This window comes from Abramis brama (assembly GCF_963993115.1).
Source record: "Abramis brama genome assembly, chromosome: 4".
NCBI classification, from domain to species: Eukaryota; Metazoa; Chordata; class Actinopteri; order Cypriniformes; family Leuciscidae; genus Abramis; species Abramis brama.
In genome coordinates this window covers 9567861-9585799 of record NC_139966.1, presented here as the reverse complement: position 1 = coordinate 9585799, position 17939 = coordinate 9567861, and the positions used below count along the sequence as shown (strand labels likewise).

The following is a 17939-nucleotide window of genomic DNA, read 5'->3' as shown; positions in this document are numbered from 1 at the left end:
TGTTATTGTCTTTGTTTTACCCTTTTAATAAATGTTTTATTCTGTAATAACCTGTATTGGTCACACGACCAATCTGACTTTTGACCTGTATGCTGCCTGGATCATAATCACACACTGTTCGCTCGTTGGCCAGAGGAGAACTGGCCCCCGACTGAGCCTGGGTTCTCCCAAGGTTTTTTTCTCCAATCTGTCAGCTGATGGAGTTTTGGTTCCTTGCCACTGTTGCCTTGGCTTTTGGCTTGCTTAGTTGGGGACTTTTAACATTCAACAATATTATTGATCTGCCTTATTTAGGGTGGACGATGATGCAATTTTCTTCTAGAAACAAACTTTGTTGTATTATTTTCATGTTATCAATGTGAAGCTGCTTTGATAGAATCTGTATTGTAAAAAGCGCTATATAAATAAAGGTGACTTGACTTGTATAAAATGTTAAGGAAGCACTATTACGTAAGTTACGTCGTGTAAGCGTGATGCTAAAGCTGATGCTATTTCCGGGCGCCCTCTCTCTTTTGCGGGATGTCATGGTGATGAGAGGCACAGATCAGAGTTTGGGTCTGTTATATTTTGATACAGAAACTGTAAGAAGCCGAGAGTAAATCACATCACAACTGCATCATTGTGTGGAATCTCTATTAATGATAAGAAAACACAACGCAGACAGAAACCCATTACACCAGGAGTGAGGAACCTGCTTTACAGATTTGCAGACACGTGTTTTTCACACATCACTCAAACACAGAACCAGGAAACAGGAAACTCTTCTGTTCAGAGAAACTGAAACTGAAGTGAAGTTGAGCTGGTGTGTGTTTGCGTCTCTGTATTCAAGCAGTAAAATGGCAGAAGTCAGCATTTATCAGGATGAGTTCCTGTGTTCAGTGTGTCTGGATCTCCTGAAGGATCCAGTGACCACTTCCTGTGGACACAGTTTCTGTAAGATCTGTATTACAGGCTGCTGGGATCAGGAGGATCAGATGAGAGTCTACAGCTGCCCTCAGTGCAGACAGACGTTCAGTCTAAGACCTGCTTTAGCTAAAAACACCATGCTGGCTGAAGTGCTGGAGAAACTGAAGACTAAACCTCCTGCGGACTGTTACGCTGGAGCTGGAGATGTGCAGTGTGACGTCTGTACTGGAAGAAAATGCAAAGCTGTCAAGTCCTGTCTGGAGTGTCTGAACTCTTACTGTCAGAGTCACCTTGAACAACATGAGAGTTTCTTTAAAAGAAAGAGACACAATCTGACAGATGCCACTGGGCGACTGCAGGAGATGATCTGCCAAACACATGATAAACTCCTTGAGGTTTTCTGCCGCACTGATCAGAAGTGTATATGTCTGCTGTGTACGATGGATGAACATAAAAACCACGACACTGTATCAGCTGCAGCGCAGAGGACAGAGAATCAGGTATGAACTATAAAGTAGAAACTGATGAAATAATGCTGACACTATTTATATGGGCACCCACATGATAAGGTAACATCATCCACACCGCAGAAGTGAACAGAAGCTGCAAGTGGACTTTCACTGCTGAGTGTATATGTGCTCCGCACTTAACTTAAAGAGATACTTCACCATTGAAAAGATGAATGTATTATTTATAATTTATTATTTAAATTGGGTAGTAGAAATATGAAATTATTTAAGAAGTTGGTGCCTTCTAGACTGTGAAAAGGCAGAACATTTTTTTTTGGCTCATGTGGAGGAAAGACAACAACTCCCAGAATGCTCTTGCTTCGCTACAAGGACACTCCCAAGCTTACAGAGGGCAGTGTCAGAAGAAATTATACAACTAGGCTACTAGTCGACTCGAAACTGAAAAGAGACCCTATATGCGGGTTGAAAACATGCGGAACTAACTCCTCCTACTGGCTGTAGTCTCTCGCCTCTGGACAAAAGATCCTCCGATGACGCAAAATGACGATTTTTGCATCATCTGAGGATTTTTTCCAGACAGAAAACTCAGAAATCTCTCGTCTCAGGGGGACATGAGGGAGGGAAGCACGGTCATTTAAAAATACTACCGGGTTTCTACTGATACAAAGCTTAATGCTAATCGGTAGAGAAAATATGGTGAAAATGCACCGTAAACATATTTATCAACACAAAATTTTGTAAAACAGGCTTTGATGAAGCAACATAAATTAATAGAAAATATTCACAGATTGTTTGACAAAATATATCTCTGTCAAGAATAACTTATTGTAAGTTAAATGCAGCAATAGACAAAAACACTGTTTTCAGTAAATCTGTCTTAGTCCACATGAACTCAGTCGTTTATAGCTTCACTTCAGGCTTTGGCTTCTGTGTTTTCAAAATAATTTTTTGATGGAAATGAACAGCAAGAACAGCAAGGCATGACTTGGCTAGGAAAATAGGATCTGTCAGGGCAGGACACAAGGGCAGGGCCGGCTCTAGGTTATTTGGTGCCCAAGGCGAGAGCGCATGAGAACGAGCGAATGCTCATCCTGTGAACTCACAACAGAATAAAAACACACGAAGCATGAATGTCCGAATCCCGGCAGTGACAGAATCCGACCATGATGATTAGAACATCATACAGACAAGAGACCGTACACTCACATAAAGACAAGACAGTACAGGAGTGTCAGGGCTCTGGCACAAAACCAAGAATAATCTAGACCAAAGTGACAGAAGCCTGACAGATATAGTGACAGCAGTATAAACTGACATCTCTGTTATTGATTTGTGGTGCAGAAGCAGCTGAAGGAGACGCAGAGGTCGTTCCAGCAGAGGATCCAGCAGAGAGAGAAAGATCTTCAGCAGCTGAAAGAGGCTGTGGCGTCTCATAAGGTGAGTGTGGAGAAGAAGAGAAGTTTGAGAAGTCTCAGTCAGGACTCACTGAAGCTCACTGTGTGATTGTGATGTGTGTGTAACAGCGCTCTGCACACACAGCAGTGGAGGACATTGAGAGGATCTACACTGAGCTCATCCGCTCCATTGAGAGAAGCCACTCTGAGGAGACACCGCGGATCAGAGATCAGGAAAAGACTGCAGTGAGTCGAGCTGAAGGACAACTGGAGCGACTGGAGCAGGAGATCAATGATCTGAGGAGGAGAGACGCTGAGCTGGAGCAGCTTTCACACACACAGCATCACATCCATTTCCTCCAGGTAACAGAGATCTAGAACAACAAGATCATAGTGGACTTGAGCAAGAGACTCACATTTCATTTCATGAGTGCAGAATAAGCCGTTGACTGAAGTGTTGTTATATATAATCTCAAGGTAGATTCTCATCTGCTTATCTTGCTTTAAAATAGACTACACTTGTGAATGCATTTCAGCTCTGGAAATCTCTTAGGAGACATGTTCTAAACTCTTTCTTCTGGGAGATATATTTATCTGCCAAACTCCTCTAGTGCAAAGAACAGTTCAAAACTCACAAAGCATATAAACTTTTTAAACCAGATTTCTTGGCAATGGCTGATTTCTTACATCATGGTGAAATTGATGGTACCAATTATGAGTAATGTTCACCAAAGTTGCTTCAGGTGATCTTTAAATCTGATGGAAATGCAGTTTCATAATTGTTTGACAACACCCATGAGTATCTCAATCTAGATCTCATGGTGCACTACCCAGATGACTTCCTGTGCGCCTTATATCACGCTGGGCTCAAAGAGCAGACAGAGGTGTGCTATTCTCTGAGTGTGTGGAGTTGGTACTCTCCAGCTATGTTCCCGCTTCACAGTGGGTGAAGAGGAGGAGGATCCATATACGGTGGTCCTGGTGCTAGCACCCATTGACCTACATAATCTGGAATGGACTCCTACTCATGATCACATGCTCCCACCCTTGAGGTCTCTTCTTCTCCAACGGTCCCACCAGGCCTAATGGACTTTCTGGGTCCGAATAATTCCCTGGCCCTCCTTCCTCTGCTGGTCCCACCCAGGGACCTTACAATTATAAATTCCAACAGGTACAGACAGGCAGGATACAAACACACACTAAGTATGACTTACACCGGACCATGAACAAGGCAAAACACAGGGCTTAAAAACATTAGGAAACAGATCAGGGAAACGAGACACAACTGACAAGACTAACGAGGTAACAGGTGAGACAGATGAACTAATAATGACACGTGACATGATGACAGGTAGACAAGTCCAAACTAAACAGAACACAACTGTGACAGTACTCTCCTAAATAATTTAGTTAGACTGATCAACAAAAAGATAAATTAAAAGATCAACAAAAGACGCACAAATCTGACAGTAGTGCAGGTTATTGATGAAGTGTGGAGGTGATGAGCTTTGATTTCTGTTTTCTCTAGAGTTTCCAGTCTCTCTCAGCTCCTCCTGAATCTACAGACGGAAATGACAATCCCTTCAGTTCTCTCTCCTCTTTTGATGATGGAGTGAGAGAATCTGTCCTTCAGCTCAGAGACAAACTGGAGGATTTCTTCAAAGTGGAGCTGAAGAAGATCTCTGACAGAGGTAAAGTTCAGGAGATTCTGCTCTCAGAAATGATCCTCCATCATCTCATATCATGTAGAAGATCATATTAGAAATGTCTTAGGAACAGATGCAGGGATAATTTTCTCTTGACATGATAATCACACTCTTCACATCTGTTGATTTCCACAGTCACTTTTACCAACATTGTTCCCAAGACCAGGAGCGACTTCCTACAATGTAAGTCACTAAGAACACAAGCAGAAAAACTCACTGAGTGTGTTCATGTTCATCCTGTAGAAGGTGAAAGAAAACATGACAGAAGTTTTAGAGTTGATCATGTAAATGATGATTTGCTCAGGATATCTGGTATACTGTACTGAGACGCTGCTGATATATTGAACATGAAGAGTTCAGATACACTGAAAAAAATAACAGTGAGTAATAACACTGAGTAACACTTTATTTAAAGGGCCCATAATGATGCAGTAGTTAAACATTAACACACCCATAGTTAATGGTTAACTTAACATAAATTAAAGGCATATTTGCATACAGGTACGTGCCATAATTTGCCATTATTTATGATGTAATTAAGCTTTCAACAAACCAGCAATTAAAAATGAACTGAACACATATTAAGGGAATATAAGCATTATTTACAACTTCTCAAAATTTTGAAGGATAAATAAATAAGAAATAAGCATAATAATAAATGGTTATTGTACAGTAATGACATGTACAGTAACTGAATGTACAATAAATGCCTGGTCCGTGTACGTTGCGTTCATTCATTTTTCGATTTAATGTTGAAAGTAGAAAAATAAAAAAACAGCTCATTTATTCATTTCAAAAATGAGAATTCGGCTTCATTTTATATTTATATGTTATGGGGTAGAAAATGGATAAATGGCTTGAATATTCGATTTCCACTTGTTGGCGGGCATGAAGCGCATCAACCCGAGCTATACCTCGCATCTGCACCCACATTACCCATCAGTCTACTTCTTTGGCACACCAATAGTTTTATTTTTGTTTTTTCAAGTATCAAAATCTGCAAAATCAAATCTACGTGACCTACTGGACAGCGTGCAGATGCAGTTACATTGTAGCAAAGCGCATCAGGATCGAGTGTAATTGTAAATATGCAACAGTCATAACTTTCACTTTAGACAGCACACTGAGTTTTAGACAAGGGATGAAGCTGAAATAAAATGAATTGATGCTATTGCAAAATAAAGCCGCAGACACGTTGCACGGCTGTCTCACTGGACAGTGCTTATCATTAATGAATCTGCTTCTTTGAACGAATGGGTTGAGTGAATGATTCAATGTCCCATTGACAGCCAATTGGTTCATTCCTGAATGAATCAGCATTTTGAACGAATTGGTTGGTTGAATGAATGACTCACTGACTGACTATTAAGACGTACTGCCACCTACTGGGGGTCTTACTCTCATAATCTAAATATTGTTTCATTTTGTCATCAATTTCATATTTCAAAAGGCTATTCAAAATATTATATTTAAAACTTTAATTTCATAACACTATGTAATTGTAATTACTGTGTAAATCCCAGAGGTGGGACCAAGTCATTGTTTTGCAAGTCAGAAGTCAGTTTCAATCTTTGCATTCAAGTCTCGAGTCAAGAACCGAGTCAAGACAGACAAGTCCAAGTCAAGTTGCAAGTCCTCAAGTTTAAGTTTCAAGTCTTAAACAAGTCATAAGTGCTTTTTGCGCAAATTAGTGTCTCAGTGTCAATTACAACAGTAAATGAAATGTACACTAATTTATATCAGAAAGGCTTTTAAAATATGTTTGTGACTTTGCAGTTTAATTTCATGTTTCTTTCTTTCTTTCTTTCTTTCTTTCTTTCTTTCTTTATTTATTTATATAGCACAAGTAAACACAACCAACGTTGACCACTGTGCTTTACATAAAATACAAAGAAAACAGAAAGACAGAAACATAATATAATATAAAACCTCATCAAAAAAAATCAAGGAAATGCCTGTTCGAGAAGGTATAACTTTAGTTTGTGTTTAAACTCAAGTAAGGAGGTCAGTGTTCTCAGGGAAATTGGGAGGGTATTCCACAGCCTAGGACCCACAACAGCAAAATACTGTTAATGCTGTTAATGTTTGCGAAAATTAATTTTCACTAAGGGTACCCATCTAAGTTCAATTTAGGGATTGTTCTTACGTGTGACAAAATAAGGAAAAGGCAGTGAAAAAAACTATTTTATTGGTAACCGAGTAACAAAGGCAAAATCATTTCATGGAAATAACTGCTACACATTTTGTATGTGTGTGATTACAGTGATTACAAATCTGATCTGTGGTTTTAGAATGTAGGTCAAGTCTTTCCAAATTAATAAATAATAATTAACAAATTAATATGGAAAAATATTGATTTTACTGGTTTTCTAAGGCTAAATTAGAACCCGGAAATTATATTTTTCCTGCAGTGCTGAATGAGAAGAGCCATGTCTCTGGAACCATACAGAGAGGTGATTTATAGGTGATGAATATGCTAATGATAATAAATGTGTCTGAACAAATAACGAGGCATTTAATTGTTTATTAATAAACTAGTGTTTTCTAAATAAGTGTCGGCTGCAAACATATCTCCATCTCCGCTGTTAAGCGAAATGCCCTTTAGATTACATGATTACATAATCAGATGGTATTTGCTTTCCATTCAAATTTGTTTGTTTAAAAGTGGACATTTCAAGCTTTATAAAAGGTAGACTATATTTTGTTTCAGTTCATTTTTGAGATGCGCTCCAGTTCACGGAAACCATGAAAGCGCGCCTGATTGTTTTCTTTTATTTTACATCTTGTATGACCAGAAATTAGTATTTTAAGTTATTTTAACTGTTGATAGGAAAGCGCCGGCGCCTCCGTGCCATGCAGTGCGCGCTCCACACTCCGCACAAATCCTTGAATATGCGTCAAAATCTTGTGTTTATTTATGATAATCTTAGCCCTGTATTATTATTGTCTAATCTGTATTATGACTGACATTTGACGAATTGATCCTTTTTTGGATAAAAGAGTTTTCTAAATATGTAGCCTAAATGTAATAATAATAATGATAACTATTATTTTTATTATTATTATTTGCGTTTAAATTAGTTCACTTAAGTATGCAGGGGCATTGTCTCATCAGGTGTGAACTACTAAATATGCATGATTGTTTACGCCCCATCCGCATATTGGCTTTCCAAACTAAAACTGTTTCACAAAACTTAACCCCCTGGGGTCGGCGGTATCACCGGCGATACCAGCTCGCTTTTTTTTATCAGTGTAAAAGAGACTCGTAAATACTCTGTTGACTTTGATTTTCCATAGGAGTTTCATAGATCAATTGATCCTGTTAAGTGTGTATTATTTTTGTGTACTGTATACTCACAATAAAAACATCTCGGTTACGTATGTAACCCTCATTCCCTGAGTGGGGAACGGAGACGTTACGTAGGATGACGACGAATGGGGTTTTGCTTAGAAAGCCTATCCTCTTTGAGTATATAAAACGAGCCAATGGCAATGAAATGCCATGGGTCTGCGGAATTTGCATAGCGTATCTCCGCCCCACGCAGAGGGTATATAAGGAAGTACGCCGCAACATGCAGATATGTCTTCGCTGAGGAGCCAAGACTGAACTCAGGCGTTCCCAGCGGTACAGCGGAAGTGGCAGGGAGACGTAAGGGTGTCCAGCCGCAGGTGGAATATTTCAACCCCAGGGGTGGCAAGGTGGCTTGCCGAGGGAAAGACACATGCTCAGAGAGACTTACAGTGGAAATACACATGTGGGGGTCGCCCAGAGGGGGAACCATGCACATGGAGGCACCTAGTCAAGCGCAAAAGCTGCCGGTGGCATAACTCTGGCGTTGACATCGTCAGTGCTGGAGGAACTCAGGGCTTATGAGGCTCACCTGAGGAGAATATTGCACGTATCCCGTCCGTGGAGAGGAATGGCGAGCAAGCGAAGACACCTGAGCAGAATCTAGTACCGGCTAGTTGAAGCGAGTACACAAGAAGAAACTGGCTCCACTCGGAGATTATAGAATCTCGCGAATGTATTAGGTGTCGCCCAGCCTGCAGCTCTACAGATGTCTGTTAGCGAGGCGCCATGCGCTAGAGTCCAAGAGGATGCCGTCACACCAAGGGGACATGGTCGACCTTGCTGCTGGTAAGCCAAAGCAATGGCGTCCACTATCCAATGGGACAACTTTTGCTTTGAGAGAGCCTTTCCCTTCAGCTTCCCACCATAACAGACAAAGAGCTGGTCTGAGGTCCTGAAACACCGCGTTCTGTCTACGTAAGCACGGAGGGCGTGTACTGGACAGAGCAGTGCCAAGGCTGGGTCTGCCTCCTCCAAGGGCAGCGCTTGCAGGTTCACTACCTGATCTCGAAACGGGGTGGTAGGAACCTTGGGCACATATCCAGGCCGGGGTCTCAGGATCACGTGAGAGTTAGCCGGCCCGAATTCCAAGCACGCTTCGTCAACCGAAAATGCCTGCAGGTCCCCTACCCTCTTGATGGAGGCCAATGGAACCAGGAGCGCTGTCTTCATAGACAGGAACATAAGCTCCACTGATTACAGAGGCTCAAAGGGAGCACTCTGCAGGGCAGTTAGAACCACTGAGAGGTCCCAAGAGGGTACGAGGGGAGGATGAGGAGAATTCAGTCTCCTCGCTCCCCTCAGGAACCTGATGATCAGGTCGTGCTTTCCCAGAGACTTACCATCAACTGCATCGTGATGTGCGGCAATAGCGGCAACATACACTTTCAGGGTGGAGGGAGACAGCCTTCGCTCCAACCCTTCTTGCAGGAAGGAAAGCACGACACTGATCGGGCATTTCGTGGGTTCTTGATGTTTAGAAGAACACCAGTTGACGAAGAGGTTCCACTTCAACACATAGGCATGTCTCGTGGACGATGCTCTAGCGGAAATGATGGTAACCACCACCGCTGGTGGTAGGGTACTCAAACCTGCCTCGTCCCGTCCAGGAGCCAAACGTGGAGGTTCCAAAGATCGGGACGAGGGTGCCATAGGGTGCCCCGTCTCTGAGAAAGCAGGTCCTTCCTCAGATGAATTGGCCAGGGAGGTGCTGTCGCGAGGAGTACTAGTTCTGAGAACCAGGTCCGGTTGTGCCAATACGGGGCAACCAAAATGACCTGCTCCTCGTTCCTCCCTGATCTTGCGCAAAGTCTGCGCAAGAAGGCTCACTGGGGGAAACGCATACTTGCGTAGGCCCCGCGGCCAGCTGTGCGCCAGTGCATCCGTGCCGAGCATGCCCTCGGTCAGGGAATAGAACAGGTCGCAGTGGGCAAAGAGGTCTACCTGTGCGTCGCCAAACTGATCCCAAATCAGCTGGACCGACTGGGGATGGAGTCTCCATTCTCCAGCGAGAGGCTGAAGCCGAGACAGCTCGTTGGCCGCCTGGTTCAGGTCTCCCGGGATATAAATGGCTCGAAGCGACCTCAGATGCTTCTGACTCCATATGAGGAGGTGGTGAGCGAGTTGCGACATACGGCGGGAGCGTAGACCACCTTGATGGTTGATGTACGCTACTGTCGCGGTATTGTCTGATCGGACTAGTACGTGCTGACCCTTGCTGACCCACGGAAGCGGTGCAGGGCGAGACTTACAGCCAGCAACTCGAGGCAATTGACATGCCAAAGGTCCTGTCCTGTCCAGGAGCCCGCGGCAGCATGTCCATTGCACATGGCGCCCCAGCCCGTGGTGGAGGCATCTGTTGAGACAACAACATGCCGGGAAACTCGTTCTAGGGGCACTCCGGCCTGTAGAAAACTGAGGTTCGACCACGGGGTGAAGGAACGGCAGCCTGTGAAGGGAGCGGTTCAAGACGGGCAGGTCGAGGATTGGTCGTAACCCACCGGATTTCTTCGGTACAATGAAGTAAGGGCTGTTGAAGCCGGACTTCACCTCGGCTGGAGGGACAATCTCGATCGCACCCTTCGCCAGTAGGGTGGCGACCTCCGCTCTCATGACAGGGGCATTGCCACCGACCATAGTGAAGCAGACTCCCCTGAAGCAGGAAGGAAACCGTGCGAACTGAATCGCGTAGCCGAGCCTGATGGTTCTCACGACCCAGCGGGACAGTCTGGGGAGCTGTAACCAGGCCCCCAGAAACTGTACCAGCAGGATCATACGAACCACAGACGTACCGCCGGGGGTGCAGAGAGGCGGAATGACAGGCCCAGGTGAGGGTGGCATAGCGGCCCTGTGCGGGGGCACTGTCATTAACCCTCTGGAGTCTGAGCTGTTTTCTGGGCCCTGGAGGTGTTCTGACATGCTCTGACATTTGTTGTTTTTTCAGTTATTCATAAACATGTTAATGGCAAAGGTGTAAATTCACTCTATAAAGCACAAACAGGGCTACCATCATATCTGATCAACATGCTTGTAAATCTTTGTGTTTTTAAGAAAATAATGTTTATGCGTGGTTATTTGAAAAAATAAAAATGAAAGTTGCTGAAATAACACTACAAAACATATAGTAAATATGTGTCCACAAGACTTTTGACTAATGGATCTTGTTCCCTAGTGTTTTTTCTTCAAAATGATGTGAAAATCATCCTGCCTAATCATTTTCATAAAACAATACATTGATTTAAACGTTGTAAAACAGTTTTTTTGTCAGAAGAGGTTTATGCATGGGAGTGGTAATGGCTATAAATATTAATGAGATTCAGACCAGGGTGTGACATAGACACCCCCCCAATGACTAATGGCCCATCACAGCCTGAACAAAGAAGTAGAGGAGGTTTTGTTTTTCAGTGTGTTTTATTGTAATTCCTCTATGTGGAGGAACATAATGTTCTTTTAATACGATTTTTAATAGGCTACTATTCCCGGAAGCAACCTCCGAGTGGTCCAGCCCATGGTCCCGTGTCATTAAAAATGCATACATAAATTCGAAATAGTGCGCGCAGAAGCACATGCGCAAAACCGTTTTGTAAAATGATATATGAATTATTTTTATTTGATCATATGTCATTTTTTTAAAAAGCACATTTTACAAACCTACGTTTTGCGCATGTGCTCCTTCACGCACTTTTTCAGTCAGATCACAGCAATCAGAGGAGGACGCGCTGAAAACTGTAATGCTGTTCTCTTCCTTCATAACTTGTACTGAGAAAGTTTGAGTTGCAGAGGAATTTGTGACTGTTTCACCTGTTCAACCACATCAAAGTTTCGTAAAGAGTAAGTCTGTGCTTTTTCTGAAGGGCCGCTGTGCCTTGGTGAAACGTTGTTTGTACGTGAAGCTCTTTTCCAAAACGTCATAAACCTAAAAAGCTGCCTCAAAGATCCATCAAAAGTAATGATTATGAATATGTAAAATATTGCAATAAGACTGAATGATTGCTTTTTATGTATTAAATTTGTTAATGAAAATAATATTAAAATTAAGATACAATTAATACAAAATGAAATTCGTTTTAAAGAAAGGATTTGTGCTTTCTGTTTTGAGGTCTCTGTGAAAGTTTGAAAGTCTGCTGCTTTCAAAGCGCTCGCGTCCATAATGGAGAACTGTCACGTAATATTGGTTTTTCCTCATAAATGCGAACACGTGTCAACTAATGCAAGTAAATTTAAAAGACTTACTCACCCGAAATATTATCCACGGCTGGATCAAGTCGCTCAACGTTCGTCGCTCAAAATACAAACGTTCGTCGACTCGTCAGTGTCCTGCTCTTCTTCTGAGCAAAATTTGAACTCGTGTCATATTCCAACAGCGCAGGAATGTGAATGAATGAAACTTGCTGGTTTGAAGCATAGAGGTTTGAAGGCATTTCAGGGGGCGTTTACCTTATTTTGCATAGATCACCTCAGCACATTATCTTATGAATAGCGCGCTCTGCAAGTGGGTGTGAACTCATTACAGATAATTAGATGAGACGGGAGAAACTGTACTTCTATTTAGTTTCATACAGATTACATTGCAGGAGAATATTTGTTTTGAATGTGAATTGTTTTATTTAAAAGTAGAAATTTAAAGCTTTCTTTAGACGCATGTTTCATGGTTGTGTGATAAGTATTAGCTGAGTTTCAGATCATTTTCCAGACTTGTTTCAGAAAGATTTTTGCGGAGACAGAGTGAGCTGAAAGCGCACCCTGTTTATTTTATTTATTTAAAAATAAATAATACAAATTTATTTAAAGGTTTTGATGTTAATGTGAGTGTACACAAAAAAAGAAGACACTCTATAGTTTATAATCATGTATTTATTTTATTTTTATGACCACAAATTACGGATTTTTTTAAGTGTATGTTGCTGCTATGTGAAAAAAATCCAGCAAAACGCGCCGGCGCGTTTGTCGACCTCAGAGGGTTAACCGCATCCTGCCAGAAGAGGCCAGGGGAGGACCAGCGTCCCACGGGGGCGCGCTCTGGCAGGGGTCTGGCGACAGAGGGGGATGAGAGGAGCGTGGCCCGTGGGCGGTGCGTGCTGTCATCCGAGAACTCTGTGACAGAGGGGGACGACAGTGGCAGGACCCGTGGGCGGCACGCACTATGATCTGAGAACTCGGTGTGCTCAGGATTGGGGGAATCAGTTCTTTCTTTAACCACATTAGGGTACTGCTCGTCGTTGGACGAGCAGCGGGGAGAGGAGAACAAAAGATTCTCCCCCGGCCCTCCACCGGGGGAAGGAGTGGCCCTGCTACCATCTCCTGCAAAGAACTGGTTGCCAATCCTGAGCAGCCCGTCTCAGCGGCGCCGCTTAGCCTGGCGTTTAGCGGGGCCGGAGAGGGCTGTGGCGCCTTCCTGCGGCTTCCTCCACGACTCGGCCCGGGTGGAGGCTGCTGCTGGGACCATGCGGGAGGGGCGGGAGCCGTGGGAGGGCGCCCTCGGCGGCGAGCAGGCTGAGGCTTCTATGCCGACGGCAGGGTGGAGGCAGCAGCGGGCCGTCGGGGCAGAATGTGTTTGATTGCCTCAGACTGCTTCTGGGTGGTCGAGAACTGTTGGGCAAAGTCCTCGACCGCGCCGCCGAAGAGGCCTGGGATATGGGGGTATCGAGCAGACGAATCCGCTCGGCCTTGCACATATCAGCCAGGTTCAGCCACAGGTGTCTTTCCTGGATCACAGCCGTGGACATCACCTGGCCCAGGGAGCGTGCAGTCACCTTCGTCGCTCGGAGAGCAAGGTCGGTGGCGGCACGCAGCTCATCGAAGAGCCCTGGGTCAGTCCTACCCTCGTGCATGTCCCTGAGCATCTGGGCCTGGTAGACCTGCAAGATGGCCATGGCATGCAAAGAGGCAGCTGCCTGTCCCGCCGCTCTGTAAGACTTCGCCACGAGAGTGGATGAAAATCTACAGGCTTTGGAGGGGTGCTTAGGGTCACCACGCGATGAGGCGCTTGCCGGACACAACTGCATCGCGACAGAACGCTCCACCGGGGGAACCCCAGTGTACCCACAAGCATCAGCCTTATCGAGGGGAGGAAAGGCGGAGAAGGCCGACGAATGATCACGGGAAGACAATGGTGTCTTCCAGGACCGCGTGACCTCCTCATGCACCTCCGGGAAGAGAGGTATAGGGGTTGGGCGCCGACGAGGGTCAGCGGCCGCAGCCAAAAACCAATCATCCAGCCGCGAGCGCACTGGGTCGGGTGGGGGAGACCACTTGAGCCCAATGGCCGCGGCTGCCCGGGAAAGCATGGCCGTCATCTGTTGATCAGACTCGGGCAATGCTGGCACACCAGAAGGTGGCAGCACAGCCGAATCCTCACTTCCCGAGGACTCCTGCCCACCTTGTGATGCAGCGATCGACATCGCATCCTCCTCCGGGGCGCCAAACGAGATAGACGGGACCTCAGAGGAGGGACCAGCCACCTCAGTCTAAACACCCACGGGTACCAGCGCTGGAGAGGGGGGTGTGGACCGTGGACGTATCGGCGGATTGTTCCACACCGTCACCCTCAGGTCACCCTGGCCACCCGCCGAAGTACCGCCTCTCTTGGAGACCGTAGATCGGGGTGTGGATGAGGGGACTCTCGCCGGAGCGCGAAGATGGTCATGTTCCCACAGTGAGAACATGAGTCATCCACAAGTGCTGCTTTAGCGTGATCAATGCCCAAACACACAAAGCAACGATTGTGCCCATCAGAGGATGACACATTGCGACCGCACCCAGAAATGCACGGGCTAGGCATCTTTAAAAAGACGTGCCACGTGCAAGCTCTTTTGTGAGAGGAAAAACTCTGCGGATGTTGAAGCGACCAGGGAGAAACACACTATCTGTCAGATCACTGACCAGATCAGCAGGGTAATGTGAAACTCGCTGGAGATCGCCGTCACACCAACACCGGAGATTTCGCTCGTCTCGAAGAGTGAAGACAACTCAGGAATTCAGGCTTCAGTGGAGTGAAGAAAAGCTCTCGGCTCCGAAGCGAAAACATATCTGCATGTTCCGGCGTACTTCCTTATATACCCCCTGCGTGGGGCGGATATACGCTATGCAAATTCTGCAGACGCATGGCATTTCATTGCCATTGGCTCGTTTTATATACTCGAAGAGGATAGGCTTTCTAAGCGAAACCCCATTCGTCGTCGTCCGACGTAACTCGGAGTGACCACGAAAGGGAACAAAGTGTTGTGCTTTTTGCCAAATAAAGAAAAATAAACACGAAGCGAGTTCTGCCTTCTCTCTGTCAGTGAAGTCCATTCTGAAACGCGTCCGAAAATGAACCATAACTCAGCGAATACTCAGTCAAACAGTCACACAGGCACACAGGTATGAAGCTTGAATTCTCTTCTTTTAAATAAAGTAATTTTTATAAAAAAAAATATTCTCAGTTTATGCAATCTGTATGAAAAGAGAGATGTCAGTTGTTCTCATCTCAGCTCATTATTTTTAATTTGACCCCGCCCACGGAGAGCGCGCGCTATTCAAACGCAAATGACTGAGGCAATCCGTGCAAACTGTGAATGCCCCCATATCAGCTCGAGAAAACACATCAAGCTTATTCAGATCATTGTTTATTCCCCTGGCCTTGTTTACACCGTCTCGCGCTGTGAGGAATAATACTATCCAGAGGTGTAGTGGTAAAAAAAGAGGTGGGTAAACTATAAATTCTGGGTGACCACATCGTGGTCACGGTAAGGTGGGCCACTGCGGTGTATGTGTATCCTGATGATATCGCTATAGGCTATCATTTGATGGTACTACCAAGGGTATCACTGGTTGTTCCCTCAACATAGGTCACACAATCACTATTCAATTCATACATTAATCTAAGTTCTTGTTAAAGAGACTCAAGAAGGAATAATATGGTTGAAATCTATAAAGTTTACTAAATGACAAAACAGAGAGAACAAAAATATTTAAGAGAGATAGAGAGGGAGGCTTATATCCAGGGGTTCCAATGCAATGCACTTGTACATAATGATTAGGGATTAGGAATTATTTTCATAGTCGATTAATCTGTTGAATATTTTCTCAATTAATCGTTTAGTTGTTTGGTCTATAATATGTCAGAAAAAAAATGTGGATCAGTGTTTCCCCAAAAGCCCAGGAATAGTCCTCAAATGTCTCGTGTTGTCCACAAAAACGATATTCAGTTTACTGTCACAGAGGAGAGAAGACACTAGAACATATTCACATTTAACAAGCTGGAATCAAAGATTTTTTACTTTTGTCTTAAATTACTCTAACCGACTAATCGATTATCAAAATAGTTGTCGATTACAGTTTTTTCCAATTGTTAATGTAGCAGGTGCAGATTAATGACAGAAGGGTGAATCTGGTGCTACATATTTTAATTGAAAGAAAACTCAGTTTCTGTAATTAACAGAAGAAAGACAATACAAGTTGTACTGTAGTTTCCACAAGTGTAATGGCTGCCGACATTAACCGACGATTTTGCAAAACTAAAAAAACAATTAAACCAAAATAATATCACAACAATGCCCAGAGTGCCTCTTTGTCCACTTGAGGTGATGGCTTGCAGGGGCGTGTCCGTGTGTCTGTAGCTCCTCTGTGCTTTACCAGCCAAGATTTCACATACGCCATTGGGTTCCACTTTGACAATGGAGGACCATTCAGGTTAACAAACATCAACGCTGAGACGCTTTAAATCAGGAGTCTACATCTCAGTGGACACATGATGATATTCATTAAGCTGAATCCTCGCTCACATTCTGCACTGCTCACAGGGATCAGGCTGAGAATGTTTGTGAGTGGGTACAAGTCTTCAGGTATCACACTAGAGTCGTCTTTGTAATCCCTGAAGCCCTCAAGCACTTTCCTTTGGGCAAGCCTGAACCTTAGTGTGAGCTGTTTGATGCAATCTTCCCCATACTGCTCATGTAAGGGAACAGGCCAGTTTTCTGGATTGAGAACTTTAAAGTGATCAAGCAAATCTGTATACTGACTGGTGTTCTCAGCTGATACGCCAGGGTGTCTGCTTGAACCAGTGCTGAACAACCTGTCCTGCAGGTTCGCAACGAGTGACTGAAAGAACACTGAGGAGTCTATCTGTCTTACCCTCGGACTGGTTGTTAAGGGGATGCCCTTAAACTCCTGTCTCTCTGCAGCTGTAAGAGCTTCTTGTCTTTTATCACCTGGAGCGGTCATCATGGATGAAATAATGCGAATGGTTCTTCTCATAAGTTTGTCTGCTTTTGTGAGTGTCATTCCTCTTCCTTGCAAGTTCAAGGAAAGGTGTGCAATTTCCTCTAACGTGTCATACATTAAGGCTAAATCACACAGGAATTCTTGTGTCTCCATTTTGGCCATCAGACCCCTGTACATAGCCTTCTCATTTGCATCTCTTGTGCCATCCACAGAAGCAGCAGTAAAGTGCTGATGCAAAGCTTTGTACGAGTTCCATACAGCCTTAACTGTTCTGAAACTGCTGGCTGCCCATCGAACATCAAGGACCCTCCCAATTTTCTGCAAACTTATTTCAAGTTGTTGTGCATGCTGAGCCAGTTCACGGCAGTTCTTTGGTGACCTATGGTAGAGTGTGTAAATTTTGTCTAAAAATGAAGTGAAATGGTTTATGTTGTTAACACGTTTGACTGTATCTCCCACGGCCAATTCCAATCTGTGGTTGAGGCAGTGCCAAACTATAAGATTTGGATAGATCTGTTGTAGACGGGTAGCAACCCCAGATTTTCTCCCTAGCATGGCACTTGCTCCATCACAAGCAAAAGCAATTAAATTTGCCTGGATGAAATTTTCATCCAGTCCCCAAGTTTGGAGGCACTGAAGCAAACTCTTTGTAATATTCTCAGCTGACTGGCTTTCCAGCTCAACTAAATCGAGGAATATAACTGTGGGCACATAATTTATTACAGACATTAAATACACTACTAGAGCCGATTTCTTGCTAAGAGTTGTTGACTTGTCAATTAAAACACTGAACCTCTGGTCTTTAGTTAGTATGTGGTGTAATATTTTCTTACTCATTTCCTTTGCTGTGTGATCAATTATACCTTTTGCAGTATATCTGGAATGGAGAGTGGTGCCCATGTCAAGACCA

General features: G+C 44.2%; 1 protein-coding gene across 1 annotated transcript in view; it reads left to right on the top strand.

Moving 5' to 3' along the window:
* Positions 1-522: 522 nt before the first annotated feature.
* Positions 523-17939, top strand: part of LOC311081666 (tripartite motif-containing protein 16-like) — a 35833-nt gene continuing 18416 nt past the window's right edge. Inside the window, exons 1-5 of the mRNA XM_084112276.1 lie at positions 523-1406; positions 2718-2813; positions 2900-3133; positions 4299-4461; positions 4612-4659. Of these exons, the coding sequence (XP_083968402.1) occupies positions 837-1406; positions 2718-2813; positions 2900-3133; positions 4299-4461; positions 4612-4659 (1111 nt within the window). The 5' untranslated portion in view covers positions 523-836. The remainder of the gene's footprint in view (positions 1407-2717; positions 2814-2899; positions 3134-4298; positions 4462-4611; positions 4660-17939) is intronic.